This window comes from Theropithecus gelada, chromosome 4, assembly GCF_003255815.1.
Source record: "Theropithecus gelada isolate Dixy chromosome 4, Tgel_1.0, whole genome shotgun sequence".
In the NCBI taxonomy this organism is placed as follows: Eukaryota; Metazoa; Chordata; class Mammalia; order Primates; family Cercopithecidae; genus Theropithecus; species Theropithecus gelada.
This window is the reverse complement of record NC_037671.1, coordinates 122,505,184-122,519,812: the sequence shown is the minus strand read 5'-3', so window position 1 is coordinate 122,519,812 and position 14,629 is coordinate 122,505,184. Positions and strand designations below refer to the sequence as shown.

Sequence of the window (14,629 nt, the reverse complement as noted above, 5' to 3'; positions counted from 1 at the left end):
CCCCCCCGTCCACACTCACTCCCCGTCCACACTCACTCCCCCATCCACACTCCCTCCCTGTCCACACTCACTCCCCCGTCCACACTCACTCCCCCGTCCACACTCACACCCCATCCACACTCACCTCTCCATCCACACTCACTCCCCCATCCACACTCCCTCCCTGTCCACACTCAGTCCCCCGTCCACACTCACTCCCATCCACACTCACTCCCCATCCACACTCACTCCCATGACAGAGCTGCGGTGCTGGCTCATTCTTCTTTTAATTACAGTCTCTTCTGAACCAGGATGAAACGGGACTGTCTCAGAGGAGGCTGGCGCTGAGCACAGGTGAGCAGAATTAACCACAAAGGATGGGTCCAGTACTCAGCCAGGCCTGGGATGGCAGCCCCCTTTGCTGCTCGGCTGGACTGGGCTGGAACAGACCCTGGCACCCCGGATCACTGTGAGCCGCCTGCGAACCCACCTACCCAGGGCCCCGCCTTCACCACACTTACTTGGGCATGGGGCACCCTGGCAGGCTTTGGTCTCCCGGCCACTCCCTTTGCAATTCTTGCCCCCCATCTGGGGCACTGGGGAGTTGCAGAGACGGATGCGTGTGATGTTGCCGACCCCACAGGTCACAGAGCATGAAGACCAAGGTGACCAGTGGCTCCAGCCGCCATCCTGCCGGACTAACACAAGAAGCACAGAGAGATCAGGCTGTGCCACGTAGAGGGGCGTTTGCCTGTAAACCATGTGCCTTATTAACTGAGGAGCATCTCACAGCTGCTGAGGAGAGGGAAGGAGAATCCCTCCCATCAGCCGGGAGGAAAAGCCTCGCCTGGCCAGAATCCTTGCCAAGGCCCAGCGCCTCCTGAGGGCAGCTGTGTCCCTTGCAAAGGTCTCAAAGGCTGAGGGAAGCCCGGCCCCACCCCCTCAGGCATGCGGGTGTCACATGCCCGACACTCACTGCGGGTGTCACACTTGCTCAGGCTGCAAGCCCGTGTCTGGATGGAGGGCCCCAAGCAGGTGTTGCTGGTGACGTCACAGGACCGGCCTCTCTGCTGCGTCCCAGAGCCACACGTCACCGAGCACTCGGTCCACTCTGCCCACGGAGACCAGCCCTCCTCACCGTCCACTGCTGCCAGAGGAAGCAAACACGGTGGAATCAGGCCCTGCCTCACAGACGTGCCACAGAACAGAACAGGCACAGGGCAGCTGGCGTGGGGCCGCAGTTCATGCATCCAGGAGTCTCAGGAGCCACTGCCTGGCTGGGGCAGGTGGACGTCCCGGTGGCTGGGCTGTGGCTCTGTGGGACCCAAGTCTGTGACCAGCACAGGACTTCAGGGGCTGCCTTTCAAGGGAAGAGCAGAAACGCATTTCTGGGTCTACTGTTGGGTGCTGCGGGGAGCTAAATCCGTGTGTGTCCAGGAAAGTCTTCTAATCGATTTTATAAAATAGCTTGCCAAAGACAGTGCTGAATCTTTTCTACCTGAGGTTTCATTAAAGTTATAAAGACTTAATGTATTTCCATTTAACCTCTGTTCACTGATTTACGTAATGTAGTGAAACATTTCAATTATTGGTGAAAATTACAGGTCACTTATTTCCAAGTAAACTGAAACAAGCTAATAAAAAGGAGATTCCCTGTAAAGAAATTCCTCACGGGTAATCACAGCCCCCAAATGGAAAGAAAGAGCAACCTGATGCAAGAAATCATTCCCGTAAGGAGAGAAACCCAGTGAATGTGCCATGACTCAGTGTTCCAGAAAGCAGGGAAAGAAAAGAAAAGAAAAATGGTCAAGGCGATCTTTTCCTGGTTTTGGTAACATAAAATATCTCCTTCTAGTCTAATGTGGGCCATTTAATTATCAAGATTATATTTTTATGCTGTGCCAGGAGCAATCTGGCTTTGTGAATACCTAACAGGCACTTTTACGCGTACTGAGTTGTTGATTTTCATTATAAGACTAACCGTATAGGGGATACATTTTCTGCATTTTACAGGCAATAAATCTGAAACTCAGAAAAATCCCATTGTATTCAAAATCACAGAGTGGCAGACCGCGAGCTCTGAGTCCCTTCATTCTCTGTCCGCATCAGAGTTAAGGTGTCCTGAGGATGACAGAGCTCTGGGGCCACAGGGACATTCTGGGAATGTTTGGGGGATGGTGACTAGTTTAGTTTGGGAGAAGCATTGCCTGCTCTTGGTGCAGCAGCAACTTGGGGGGTGGACCTGAAGCACCTTGCCTGGATGGCAAGGCACTGGGGAGCCATGGATGGCTCAGGAGCTCTGGGTGGGGTCAGCAGAGCCAACTTGGGAAGGGAACTCGGGGCAGGGGTGGGAGGCAGCACAGAGACCCGAGGGCAGCATTGGGGTCAACTCAGTCTCTGAACGTGCACTGAGTTTCCAGGGTGGCCCGGGACCCCCAGGGTGTCCACGCGTGGTTCCTCTCTGTCTCAGGTTCTGTTCCTTGGAACGTATTTCTATCACTTAGAACATATTCTTTGGGTAATAGTCTTTGGTTTTTGTTTGTCTGATTTCCTATGGTTCTCATCCAGGAGTATGTGTACAGTGATTGCTCGCCACCGTAACACAGTCACAGACCTACGTGTGTTCTCTGACTGAGCTGGGGCTCCATCGAGGCCTGTTCTGGGCTCACCTGCATGACCCCTGGGCTCAGCTTCCTCATCTGAGAAGCATCAGGACAGGCCTTCCCACCCCCACGTTCCCAGGGCTTCCACTCTCTTTTCTGGCCACAAGTCAGTCCTCAGCGGACGACCAGTGGCCTAGGGTGGCCCCCTGATTCCCTCACCTGTCCTCATGGGGCTGAACCTCACTCTTCTCCGCCAAAACCAACCAATGAATCAATAAACAAACAAGCATGGACGTCCTAAAAATGCAGGATGCGCTCGCCGGCTGGCGATACTCACAGTGGAGGCAGGAGGGGCAGCATTCGCCTTCCACGAAGGACGGGCTGGCGCAGGTCGCGGGCGGGCAGGTGATTTGGTGGCAAATGGTTTTAAATTTCTACAAGTGAAGAAAGGCATGTATGAAACACTCATTTAAAAGCAGGGGACATTGGTACAAGGGCTGAGACTAGAAGGAGTCGACAGAATGGCTGAACGTTTTCCATCCTACAGACCGTACGTTACAAACAGAGATGTGAAAATAAGGGCATCTTTTTCTCCCATTAGTGCTCAGAGCCTAACAAGAACAGGGCCCCCAGATGGCTCTTTGCGTCCATTCCGTTCCTTTCTCCCTTCACTGAGCAGCAAGGAAGCAACAGAGAGCCCCACGTTTCCTGGAAGGAGGGAAGAAAAGACAAGCAGCAGGAACTCCCGTTATCTAAGGCAACTCTGAGGCCGTTGTTACAGAAATAGAGTAACACTAAAAGCTAAATTGTCTGTCTATAAGACTTCAGGCAGTGGCTTGTATTTCCCCCAAATGTTTCTGCTGAGCCTCAGGCTCTGTCAGAACCGAATGGAATTAAATGCAGAGTCTAGGGCCACGTCTGGCTTCTCTGTTCCTCCCGTTTCTAACCCACTGGTGACGCTGGCCAGGTCACTCCCCCCTCTCTGGGCTCTGGTTCTTTATGTGCAAACAAAGAGGTTGATTCGAGTCATAAATATGGTTCCTGGCCCGTCTGTGGTTCTTACACTCGGACATCCTCACATAGCTGAACAGGTTTTATACATCCGCACTGAACGCTGGCATTTCCAGGCAGTCAAGCTCTGCCGAGTGTCCAGTCATGGCCTCCTCCCCCCAGAGCCGTATTCTGGGGCCTCACCTTGCAGGTACACGTGGTGCAGCTGTCCACCACCCACGTCTCATTTTCTGCAAAGAACCGGCCATCCTGCCAGCAAGCTGACATGTTCCTTGTCTTAGGAGGGCCACCAATGAGCTCCCAGAGAAACTGGTTATCGTTCGACTGGAAAATCAAGTGAAACATTTAAGTATAGACAAGAAAACAACATATTTAGTCATCATGCTTGTGGATGAAAAACAAAGTTCCTCCTTCATTAAAAAGCTCTAAAGTCGAGTAGGACTTGACTTATCCCTGGGAGGAAGTTCCAGAAGCTTCCCTCCATCCTCAGGGAGCTTTCTGAGCCAGTGCCACAGCTTGTCACCGCCTGGGCTTCTGCGGCGACCCATCCACCTGCCTTCCAGGGGAGGGGAAGCTGCGCGGCTCACATCACACCGGGGTCAGCGCAGAGCAATGCTGGGACTCCTTCAATGGGAACCCAAGGTGGGACTGCGGGTGGGAACAAGGTCCCCAGGCAGCAGCCAATACAGGCAGGGATACAGCCAACCTCCTACCCTCGCCGCCTTCCCTGCCCCAGGCTCCTGCCCTCGCCACCCTCCCTGCCCTGGGCTCCTGCCCTCGCGGCCCTCCTTGCCCCGGGTTCCATCTCCTGGCATCATTTACTTCGTGTCCTCTAGGTACAAGTCAGCATCACTGCAGCCTGGTTAGCCATGTGGACATCGTGGGGCACCGTGGCCCAGAGCACCTCATTATGTTTAGTCCCTTTCTCTAAACTGAGAGCTGCCCGTCCTGAGCCCCGCAGGCATCCCTCGCTCTTCCTGGCCACGCTGTGCTGCTAAAACCCATTTCACTCCTGCCAGCCTCACAGGGACTTCTCATCCTGCTTCTTCAGCTACTCCAACATGCAGTCCTTTAAATAAAAGTATTTTCCTCTGCAGGTGTGTGTGTGTGTGTGTGTGTGTGTACACTCGTACCTACAGATTTACCGAGGAGGTAAATTTCCCCAAATTAAGAATGTACTTTGGAGACTGTGCCCAGGACTGTTTTCCTTGGGAATACTTCCCTAGATCTACCCAACTTCCCTCTAACAACGCTGAATACTGAGCAAGGGTCCCAGCAGACACCTCCCCTGAGAACTGTGGGTTTTTACATCGAGCACCAGGCACTGCCAGGCCAAGGAGTGTTGAGATCCGCCGAGATGGGCCAGTGGCGGATCTGCCCATGCCCTGTGACCCCTGCAACCCCGCGCGGGCACCCACCACTCTCTTGAGGTTCTCGCTGAGCTGGTTCACGAGGACGTGGAGCCCGGAAAGCTCCTGGACCATGTTCCCCAGCTCCTCGCAGGAGCGTTCGCACACCTCGGGCCTCCTCTCCGAGCTGGGGCCCACGTACTCGGTGGTGACATGCGGACCCAGGCGCAGTGTCTCCGTGTTCTCACTGATGGCGTTGATCTCAGCTGAGGGGAAGCACAGAAGGGCCGTGAGCGTCACGGAGGACGTGGCCAGCAGCAGGGGCCGGAACCACAGGGAGGATGACCTGCCCTGGTTCCCAGAGAGGCCTGGTGCTGGGTGACACCAGGAACAGCAGGGACAGGGGACAGCGGCTGTTTCCCACACTGCCACGCGTCACAGAATGAACAGAGCCGTGGTTAGCTTAGGAGTGGGGAGACACAGAAGTATAGGACAGGCCCACACGGTAGCAGGAGCGGCCACGCATGTCACTCAGACCCAGGTCCCCTCTTTCCAAAGCTTCCAACCACAAATCTGCTTCTCGAACAACACATCCCCTACAAGTTCTGACGGCTCCTCTAGACTCTTCATCCTTTTTTATTTTCATCCCCAAACACCCTTTCTTATGGCTCCTTGCTCTGCTTTGAAGAAAATTCACTCATCCTCTTGCTGAAACAGCCGGTCCCCTCGAGACTGTGCCTTGCTGGTCCCGGCCTTCCCACCTTCCCACCTTCCCACCTTCCCACCTTCCCCCCCACTCCCACCTTCCCACCTTCCCACCTTCCCATCTTCCCACCTTCCCCCCGCTCCCACCTTCCCACCTTTCCACCGCTCCTACCTTCCCAACTTCCCACCTTCCCCCCACTTCCACCTTCCTACCTTCCCACCACTCCGTCTGAAACCCTATATCGTGGGACCTGGATGGGTATGGCACGTAATTTACAAATTGACCCAAGGCAAGTTGGGGTCGGAGGCAGGTCCCATCCTCAGGTTCAGTGGGGCCTGCACGGACGCAGTAGGGGCCCAGGCTCTACGCCGGAGCTCACCTCACCCCCATCTAGGACTCCGCTCCCTCTTAGGGGTGAGGATCCCGTCTTTGAAATGCCTGACTTCTCTCGGACAGTCCATTATTGAGGAATGACTTACACATTTTACAGCACTGTCAGGCATTCCGTGGTCGAGTTTTTGTCACTTGGTTATAAACTGTGCTGCAATTCACATTAAGCTCAGAAGCTTCCCCTCAGATTCATCATGCCCATAACCATGTGCAATCAGGTCAACATCAATGTATTCGCAGAGAGAGAGAAACCACCCTGAGTGGATTTTACCCAGCACACTGATCTTTAGCTAACCTAGGGTATTTGCTTTTCATCCCTTTAAAAGTTAAACAAAAGACCGCATATGTCTTTGCTTCTGCTCCGGCTCTGACAGGAATGTAGTTTTACTTGGTAGTAAAACCTTCCAACTAGCCTGCATTTCTCCAGGCTTCTGCCAATATTCTCAGTTGTAAAATAATAATGGCTCAGCCTCTTCACAAGGTTACTCTCACTTTTAACAAACAGTGAAGAAGGGAGTGTCATTACCAAGCACCACTCCATGAAGTAGCTATTTCTATAAAGACCCATTTTCCTCACATCTGACATAACCAGTGAAGAAGAAGTCTTCGTTGGCAAAGATCTCCAAATGGGACATCGGCATCCACCTGGCTTTGAGTAGACTAACTCAGGGCTGATTGCCACATATGGTAGGTAGATACATGTATAGAGATCCATACTTATTCTACATCTGGAGACAACAGATCTAGATTTCTCTGTAAGTCTGGGTTTTTTTTTTGTTTGTTTTTTTGGTTTTTTTTGGAAGATCTAAGAGTTTCCCATAAGTTTTAAAGGTTTGCTTTTAATAGTTCCAGGGATTATTCACTGGTACCTATGAGCCTAGGAAATACCTGCTGAAGGAACTGCACCTGCTAGGGCGTATGCTGGTAACACACACACACACACACACACACACGGTGTTTGCGTACATAGAGTTGTAAGTCGTGTTTGTCATAGTAGGTTAGTTTTACTCCCTAACCATTATGACAACGAATTCAACGTGCCATAGATAACCTGTGCTCTAGTTTAACTGAACTCACGTGAAATTATGGTACGAACGTGTGATTAGGAACACCGCAAAGGGTATATTTTCTTTCATACAAACCATATTTGCATATATGTTTTGTTTATAAAAACAATATTTTTCTATATTAGTGAAAATACACACACACAGACACACACACCTGCATATATACATATAAATATATCAGATTGAAAACATTATTGCAACAAAAAGTACCCAAAAGCCCCACAGCCACCTGCACCCCAGGAGCCCGGGGAAGAGCACTGCCTCATGAATGAAGCTGAGGCCCTGGCACTCGGAGTGCTGGAGCCAAGATAACGCCGCCTGTGCTGCAAATTACCCCTCAGATCACAGGCACAGCGAGGGTCATGGCGGGGTGAAAGTCGGAGCTGGGATGAGGGTTGGTCTTAGAACACCCTTCTCCCTGCACTGATGATCAAATGTCTCCCTGTTCTCTTTCCCCACAGGACATGCACAGCAATCAGGACCTGCAAAGTGTAACTGAGGAGTGGGCTACGCACCCCGGTTCTGAAGTAGGCAATGGGATCACAGAGTCATTGTGCATCAAAGATACCAAATCCCACATCTTCCTGATGACATAACAATTTACACTTGTCATAATTTGGAATTGAAATGGCCTGGCCTTCATGCGCACACAGCCACACCGTGTGGCAGACGTGAGCTCCGCTTTGAGGCTGTCAGACCCCGGCAGCAGCCCTGCTGCCTGCTCACTGGGGAGCTGAACACGGCAGCCACACAGCACCCCCTTGGGCGCCAGACTTCCTCTTTGTAAAACGAAGAAAGTGAAAGTACGCATCTCACGTAGTGACTCTGAAGATTAAATGATGTATGGCATTTAATGAACCTGTCGTAGCAACCTTCGGAATGAAATGCTCAAGAAAATATTGGAAAGTATGCTTGGAAATACCATTCACAGCTGTAACTAACAGAAAAGGTGAGATCATCTGTCAATGATTTAAGTAGCATAGATTTCCATCATATGATGGAGATAACAACTATGAACAGTATAAGAAAACTTCTAGGCCAGGAGCAGTGGCTCAAGCCTGTAATCCTAGCACTTTGGGAGGCCGAGGAGGTGGATCACAAGGTCAGGAGATCGAGACCATCCTGGCTAACACTGAAATCCCGTCTCTACTAAAAATACAAAAAATTAGCTGGGCGAGGTGGCGGGCGCCCGTAGTTCCAGCTACTCGGGAGGCTGAGGCAGGAGAATGGTGTGAACCCAGAAGGCGGAGCTTGCAGTGAGTCGAGATCGGGCCACTGCACTCCAGCCTGGGGGACAGAGCGAGACTCCGTCTCATAAAAAAAAACAAAAAACAAAAAACAAACAAAAAAAAACTTCTATAAGTCAGGTTCAACAAATATCTATGACTTTCCTTAGGCAGACAAGCATCACACATTAATATGCTGGAAAAGTTGCCTATATTTAAAGTCATATTAAAGTACCAGCTATTTATATTTTGTCTTCTATAATAAAATTGTTTGGATTATTAAAATCTGCTTAAAATTAACTGTTTAATCAATTTATTATTTTCAGATATCAACATGTCTAAGGTGACCAGCTAACTCACTCAAAGACAATAGTGGTAGTTTCAAATATTTTTACTTAAATTTTTACAAGCTTGCATGCACATACATACACACACACACACACATACATCATGTCGCAATAGAAACCCATCCAAGCCAGTAAATCAAACGCATTTTTGAAAACACACCTACCTCCCTGGCCTTGCTGGCAACCCTTCTTGCTCAGAATATCTTCCACAGAGTTTTCAAACACTAGGTGGACATTCTGAAGCAAACCCTGTAAATACATACAAGCAGAAAAATAGAGCCACAGATAAACATCCAATGTTTGATGCCAAGCTCACTGACATTCTAAAAACACAAGATGTAATCTTCAAGTAGTGAAAGTATTTCCTTCTACGTAGCAGGTTTGCAGTCTCTTTATAATCAGATTTTCTGTATATAGGACTTTTGAAATTTTGCTTTTGAGCATGACACTAGAAATGGAAGTGTAATGTAAGAAATCTACCTAGAAGGAAATGTTTCATAAATGAGTGAGATGACCCTTGGAGAGGTGTGGCCTGCTGTGTGTTCTGGGCATGTTCCCATGGACGTTCAAGGCCATTCTTTCCTTGCAAGTCACCATGATGAGCGAGTTTCTGCACTGGGCTAAGGAGCTCACAGAGGCCCACTGGTCCACTCAGAGACACAGACTCTGAGCGCCTCCCACAGCTGAGTTACGGTGGGGCTGGGCCAATCCTATATAGTATGGAATTCCTGGGCACCCATGAGAGATTAACTCAAAAACAAGCTATGCATCTCTAGGCCTTTTACTCAAATTACTGAGTTTAAGCATGTACTTATTTCCAAGGCCCTACATGACTGGGAGGGAGCAAGGTACCACACCCTGTTGTGATTCTAAACACCTGCAGTTTAAGGAAGATTCATTTCCAAACATATTTTCACCAAAATGGACATGAAACCATTCCCTCATAAATCAGTAGCCCTTTCCCTTGGAAAAGGGCACCTGCTACTTTGCTCTCCCATCATTTCGCCACTAAAGCAAACATTTAGGAGTGGATTTGGTCGTGATCAAAAGAGTCTGGGATTGCTAGAAACATTGGAATAGGATTGATTCCCTGATCATCAAACCAGCCCTCAATCACAACTGACGGTTATTAGTGCAGTTAGGAAAGCACAGCTGGGGCGGCCCTCTCTGATTAATCATGACTTAGAAAGGCGTGCGTTGTGTGTGTGTGCGCGCTTGTGGGCGGTGTTTGCACATGAAAGGGTGAGTGCATGTGTGAAAGTATGTATGTGCTGACAACTGCCTGTGGCTCTGCATGCGTTGTGTGTGCATGTGTGCCTGTGTGTGCATGTGTGCCTGTGTGTGTACACATGCATGGTGGACGTATGTGTATGCATGAGTTCACATGTGGAGTTTGTGTGTGTATACGTGTGTATGAGTGTGTGTGCATGTGTGTTCATGCGTCTGTACATCTGTGGTTCTGTGTGTGCATCTATATGTGTTTTTTTGTGTGTGTGTGGGATGTGAGTGAATGTGAGTGTATGTATGGTGTGTTTATGTGTGGAGGTGTATGCATGTGTGTGACTGTGTATGGTGCTTTTGTGCACATGTATGTGTGTGTTCACATGTGTATGATGTGTGTGCATTGAATGACTGTGTGTGGTGTGTGCACACCTGTTTTGTCCACATGTCTGTATAAGTGCCTATATATGGTTGTGTGCACATGTGCATGTGTGAGAGTATGTTCACGTGTGTGTGGTGTGTGTGTGCATGTGTGGCACGTGCACACATCTGTGTGAATGTGAGTGTATGCATGGTGTTTATTTGTGTATGTGCATGTATGCCCATGTAGGGTGCATGCACGTGTGTGCATGTGTGTGTTCACATGCATGTCTGTGGTGTGCATGCATGCACATGAGTGTATGAATGGTGTTTATGTGGGTCTGCATGTGCGTGCGCATGTACGGTGTTTGCACACGGGCATGCATATGTGAGGGTGTGTTCACATGCATGTGTATGTGGTGAGGTGTGTGTCTGTGCATGTATTGTGTGGTGTGTGTACATGTGTGATGTATATACATATGTGAGTGTGAGTACATATGCAGTGTTTGTGTATATGTCTCGATGTGTGTTCATGTGTTTGTGTGCATGTGTGTTCACATACGTGCGTGGTGTGTGCATGTGTGATGTATATACATATGCGAGTGTGAGTGCATATGCAGTGTTTGTGTATATGTCTCTGGATGTGTGTTCGTGTGTTTGTGTGCATGTGTGTTCGCATGTGTGTGTAATGTGTGCATGTATGATGTATATACATATACAAGTGTGAGTGCATATGCAGTGTTTGTGTATATGTCTCTGGATGTGTGTTCGTGTATGTGCATATGTGATGTATATACACATGCGAGTGTGAGTGCATATGCAGTGTTTGTGCATATGTCTTTGGATGTGTGTTCATGTGTTTGTGTGCATGCGTGTTCATGGGTGTGTGGTGCATGTGCACGTGTGCACATGCCTGTGGTTGCATGTGGTGTGCAGTGTGTGCATGTGTGCGTGTGAGCACGTGTGTGGAGGTGCAGTATGCTTCTCTAAGGCCAGGCTCCGCCTGCTCAAGCATCGCATCACCAGACGCACTCGCGGGTCAGTTCCCAGCAAAGCTCTTTCCTCCCTCACCGTGGCCGCCTCCCTGCAGAGCGTACCCTGAAGTGACTCTCTCTGGCAGAGCCTTTGGCCACGTACATCCGGCTCTTTTCCGCCTGCAGGTGCTCGTAGAAGGGCTCGTCCAGAGCGAAGCTGTCTATGAGGTCGCAGCCCACGTGCAGGCTGTAGGTCTCGCCAGCCACCTGCACGGTGACGTTCTTCCACTGCGAGTCAGCCAGGCCCACGTCCTCCAGGGAGACCACGTGCCGGGTGCCGTCGATCCAGTAGATGAGGTCCAGCGTGTCCGCAGGGCCATTGGAGACGATCTCGAACTGCCTCTGGGAGAGACCGGGGCCCTCCAGAGCCAGCAGCGTGCCCCTGGACTTGCCGTCCTGCTTGAGCTGGGCCGTGAGGAAGAAGCCCTCCTTCTGCCGCATGATCCGGGTGATCTTGCTGAGGTCCTCTGCGTTCACCGGCGGGATGTAGTCGAAGCGCACGAAGCGGTAAGCCGGCACGCCGGGGTCGGGCCCGCGGAACTGCTTGGCGCCAATGGTCTTGCGGTTGATGTTGCTGATACTGAAAAGGTCGAAGGTGGTGCCTTTGTCCTGGTGACCAGCTGCAAAGGGAACCGCAGTGCAGAAGGGTGACAAAGGGGAAGAGGGCGAGGTTGGCCGGACCCAGGGTGACAAACCAGAACCTCCTGTGTAAGGAAATTAACCAGGCCTCCCAATATCCCACAGCTTCTCTCCCTCTTTTATAGGAGTGCTAGAGCCATCTCTGATGAAAAGCCACTGCCAGTGCTGCTACTCAGAGTGTGGTCCCAACGCAGCTGCGGGTCTGTGGGGTCAGCTTCTGTCCCTGGCTGGCCGAGGAGCGTGTGCACGAAGGTAAATTGGTGGGGCCAGGCAGCGCCCTGTCCGTTCACCTGGCCCTTTGCATAGCCCCACCTTCGTGGTGAGGGAATCCGGCCTCGACTGACATTCTGGCACATGTCCCAAGTCACTCTGTCTGGCTCTTCCATCTCAGATCTGAGGCTGAAAAGCAGCCGTCCTCTCTACCAGTTGATTGCTCAGGAAATAAATGAATGAATAAACTAGGAAAGACATTGATCTTTAGCCTTGCTATTGATAAAGTGTCTGAAAGCGGCTCACTCGTATGTTGCTTTCTTGTTGAGATCAACTGCCTAAAACCCGTTATGTTAGCAGGTTGCTATTTTGTAAAAATGTATTCTCCAGCTCTTAATGCACCCTGTGGGTAAGGATCTGAAAGAGTGATCAGTGTCCAGTATAGAAACAAATGGTTTTAACTCACCACCTAAGCTATTGGCAAGAAAAGTGATCAGACCCCACCAAAATCATAACAGTTTAAATAATTTGAAGTAATACACTGAACGGAAAGTTTAAACAAAGCCTTCCTTTTCATGTAATATTTGGCAAATTAGAACAGTATAATACACAGTGTTGCTGATAGAAGTGGGCATGGGACCACTTTCCATAGAGTTACTTGGCAAGAATTAAAAGCTTTGATTCAACAATTCTAATTTTGTAACCTATCCAAAGGACATAATCACAAATGCTACTTAAGATTTATCCACGTCAGTATTTTTTGTGTCACCGTTTATGCTAATGAAAATAAACCAATCTAAGTGGGAATTGATTGAAAAAGATCAAACTTCATCTGTGATGAAATATTACGTGGTCATTAAAAATCATACTGTAGAAAAGTAAACACATGGGAAAATATTTAAAGGAGGAAGAAAGTGGAGCAAAAATAATTCAACAAACACCAAATGCTTGCAGTGCTGTGAACATCCTCTACAGAAAAAAAAGGATAAACTGTGCAACTCTAAGTGGAATGGCATTTTTCTCTAACACCTGAATTTTCCAAAGATAAATTCTCTCATGTCATATTGGCTCTGAAGTAAGTTACTATTAAGGAGCTAGAAGGTCCTCACGGGTAAAATTGTCCTACTACACACTTTATTTTGTCGTCTCTCGCCTTGCAGCTAAGCCACATCTCACAAGCCCAAGAGACCACGGGCTCTGAGGACACTCACCTTGTGTGCTGGGCCACACCCACAGAGCCAGCAGGACCAGCCCCCAGACCATCCTGCCTCCTGCAGTTTAGCTCCTGGGGATACAGGAAACCCTTGTTAGTGATGAGTCCACAGCTGAAACCCTGCCTATGAGGGAGACTGGCCCAGTGACTCACATGACCATTGAAAAACAGTTTGCATATAAAACTCAGCACCAACTGGATTTGTGGGAAACTAAGAGCTAAGGAGGAAATTTACTTTTCAAGCAGGATTCTTCTAACTATAACTAAGATTTGTTAGGCTGGCATTCACCGGCAAGCACTGTGCTCATCACGTTCTAAATATTCCTATTATTTCATCTTCATAATAGCCGAGGAGGTAAGTGGTGCTCTAATTGTCCTCGTTTTACAGATGAGCAAATGGACGATGGGCAAGGTCAGCGCTTGCCAGGAGTAATTCTGTTCATATGACTCGTAGACAGGACTTAGATCTGGAAAGTTTGAATTTAGAAAAATATCCAGCCTGACAAAAATAATCTGTGAAAGCATTTTGTGTAAATATCCAGAAAAAAAACAGTTACACATAACCTAATTAAACAGAATAAATACTAACTGTAAAAAAAAGTTAGAAATAAACTTAATTTGGTGAATTATACTTACAAAAAAACAGAACACTTGACTTAGCCATCATTTTGACCCTGCCTTTTTATTTTCCTGCAGGCCTGTTTTTCCATTCTTGGGGATTTTAAGTTGGCACAGCTCAGTGGAGGCTGGACCCGGAGTCAGGAGACGTGGCCCAATGCCCTGCTGCACGATTAACCCTGTGGGTCTCAGCTTCTCCTCTCCCGAAGGAGCATGAGCCTGCGGGTCCCGGGGCTCCCCAAGTCCCTTCCAGCAATTGGTCATACCCTGCTCCAGGTTGAAGCAAAGACTGAGACCCCAATTCTTCCCATATTTCGAATAGCAAAGGCTGTTAACTTCTCATTGTTAATCCAGGACTCTCCCTCTCCAGAAACAACATTTGGTAACCTGGAAATCCTCACCTTCCAGAAACAGAGAAACGTTCCCCAGAAGAAATGCTCGGCAGCACCTCCAGACCCCGCACCCATCTGCTCCCTGAACCACCCCCAACCCATCTGCTCCCCGCCCCCCCCCCGCACCCATCTGCTCCCTGAACCACCCCCAACCCATCTGCTCCCCGCCCCCCCCCCGCACCCATCTGCTCCCTGAACCACCCCCAACCCATCTGCTCCCCGCCCCCCCCGCCCCCGCACCCATCTGCTCCCTGAACCACCCCC

General features: G+C 49.6%; 1 protein-coding gene and 1 long non-coding RNA gene across 2 annotated transcripts in view; one reads left to right on the top strand and one right to left on the bottom strand.

Moving 5' to 3' along the window:
• Positions 1–2,886, top strand: part of LOC112622527 — a 27,578-nt gene extending 24,692 nt beyond the window's left edge. Inside the window, exon 3 of the long non-coding RNA XR_003119001.1 lies at positions 2,548–2,886. This is a non-coding gene — a long non-coding RNA (uncharacterized LOC112622527). The remainder of the gene's footprint in view (positions 1–2,547) is intronic.
• The window catches only part of THBS2 (thrombospondin 2), a 39,353-nt gene that overhangs the window by 21,788 nt on the left and 2,936 nt on the right, over positions 1–14,629 (bottom strand). Inside the window, exons 3-10 of the mRNA XM_025382311.1 lie at positions 13,354–13,427; positions 11,357–11,913; positions 8,843–8,927; positions 5,012–5,208; positions 3,777–3,917; positions 2,920–3,016; positions 956–1,126; positions 501–677 (exon numbers count right to left, since the gene is read on the bottom strand). Coding sequence (XP_025238096.1) covers positions 501–677; positions 956–1,126; positions 2,920–3,016; positions 3,777–3,917; positions 5,012–5,208; positions 8,843–8,927; positions 11,357–11,913; positions 13,354–13,405 — 1,477 coding nt within the window. The 5' untranslated portion in view covers positions 13,406–13,427. The remainder of the gene's footprint in view (positions 1–500; positions 678–955; positions 1,127–2,919; positions 3,017–3,776; positions 3,918–5,011; positions 5,209–8,842; positions 8,928–11,356; positions 11,914–13,353; positions 13,428–14,629) is intronic.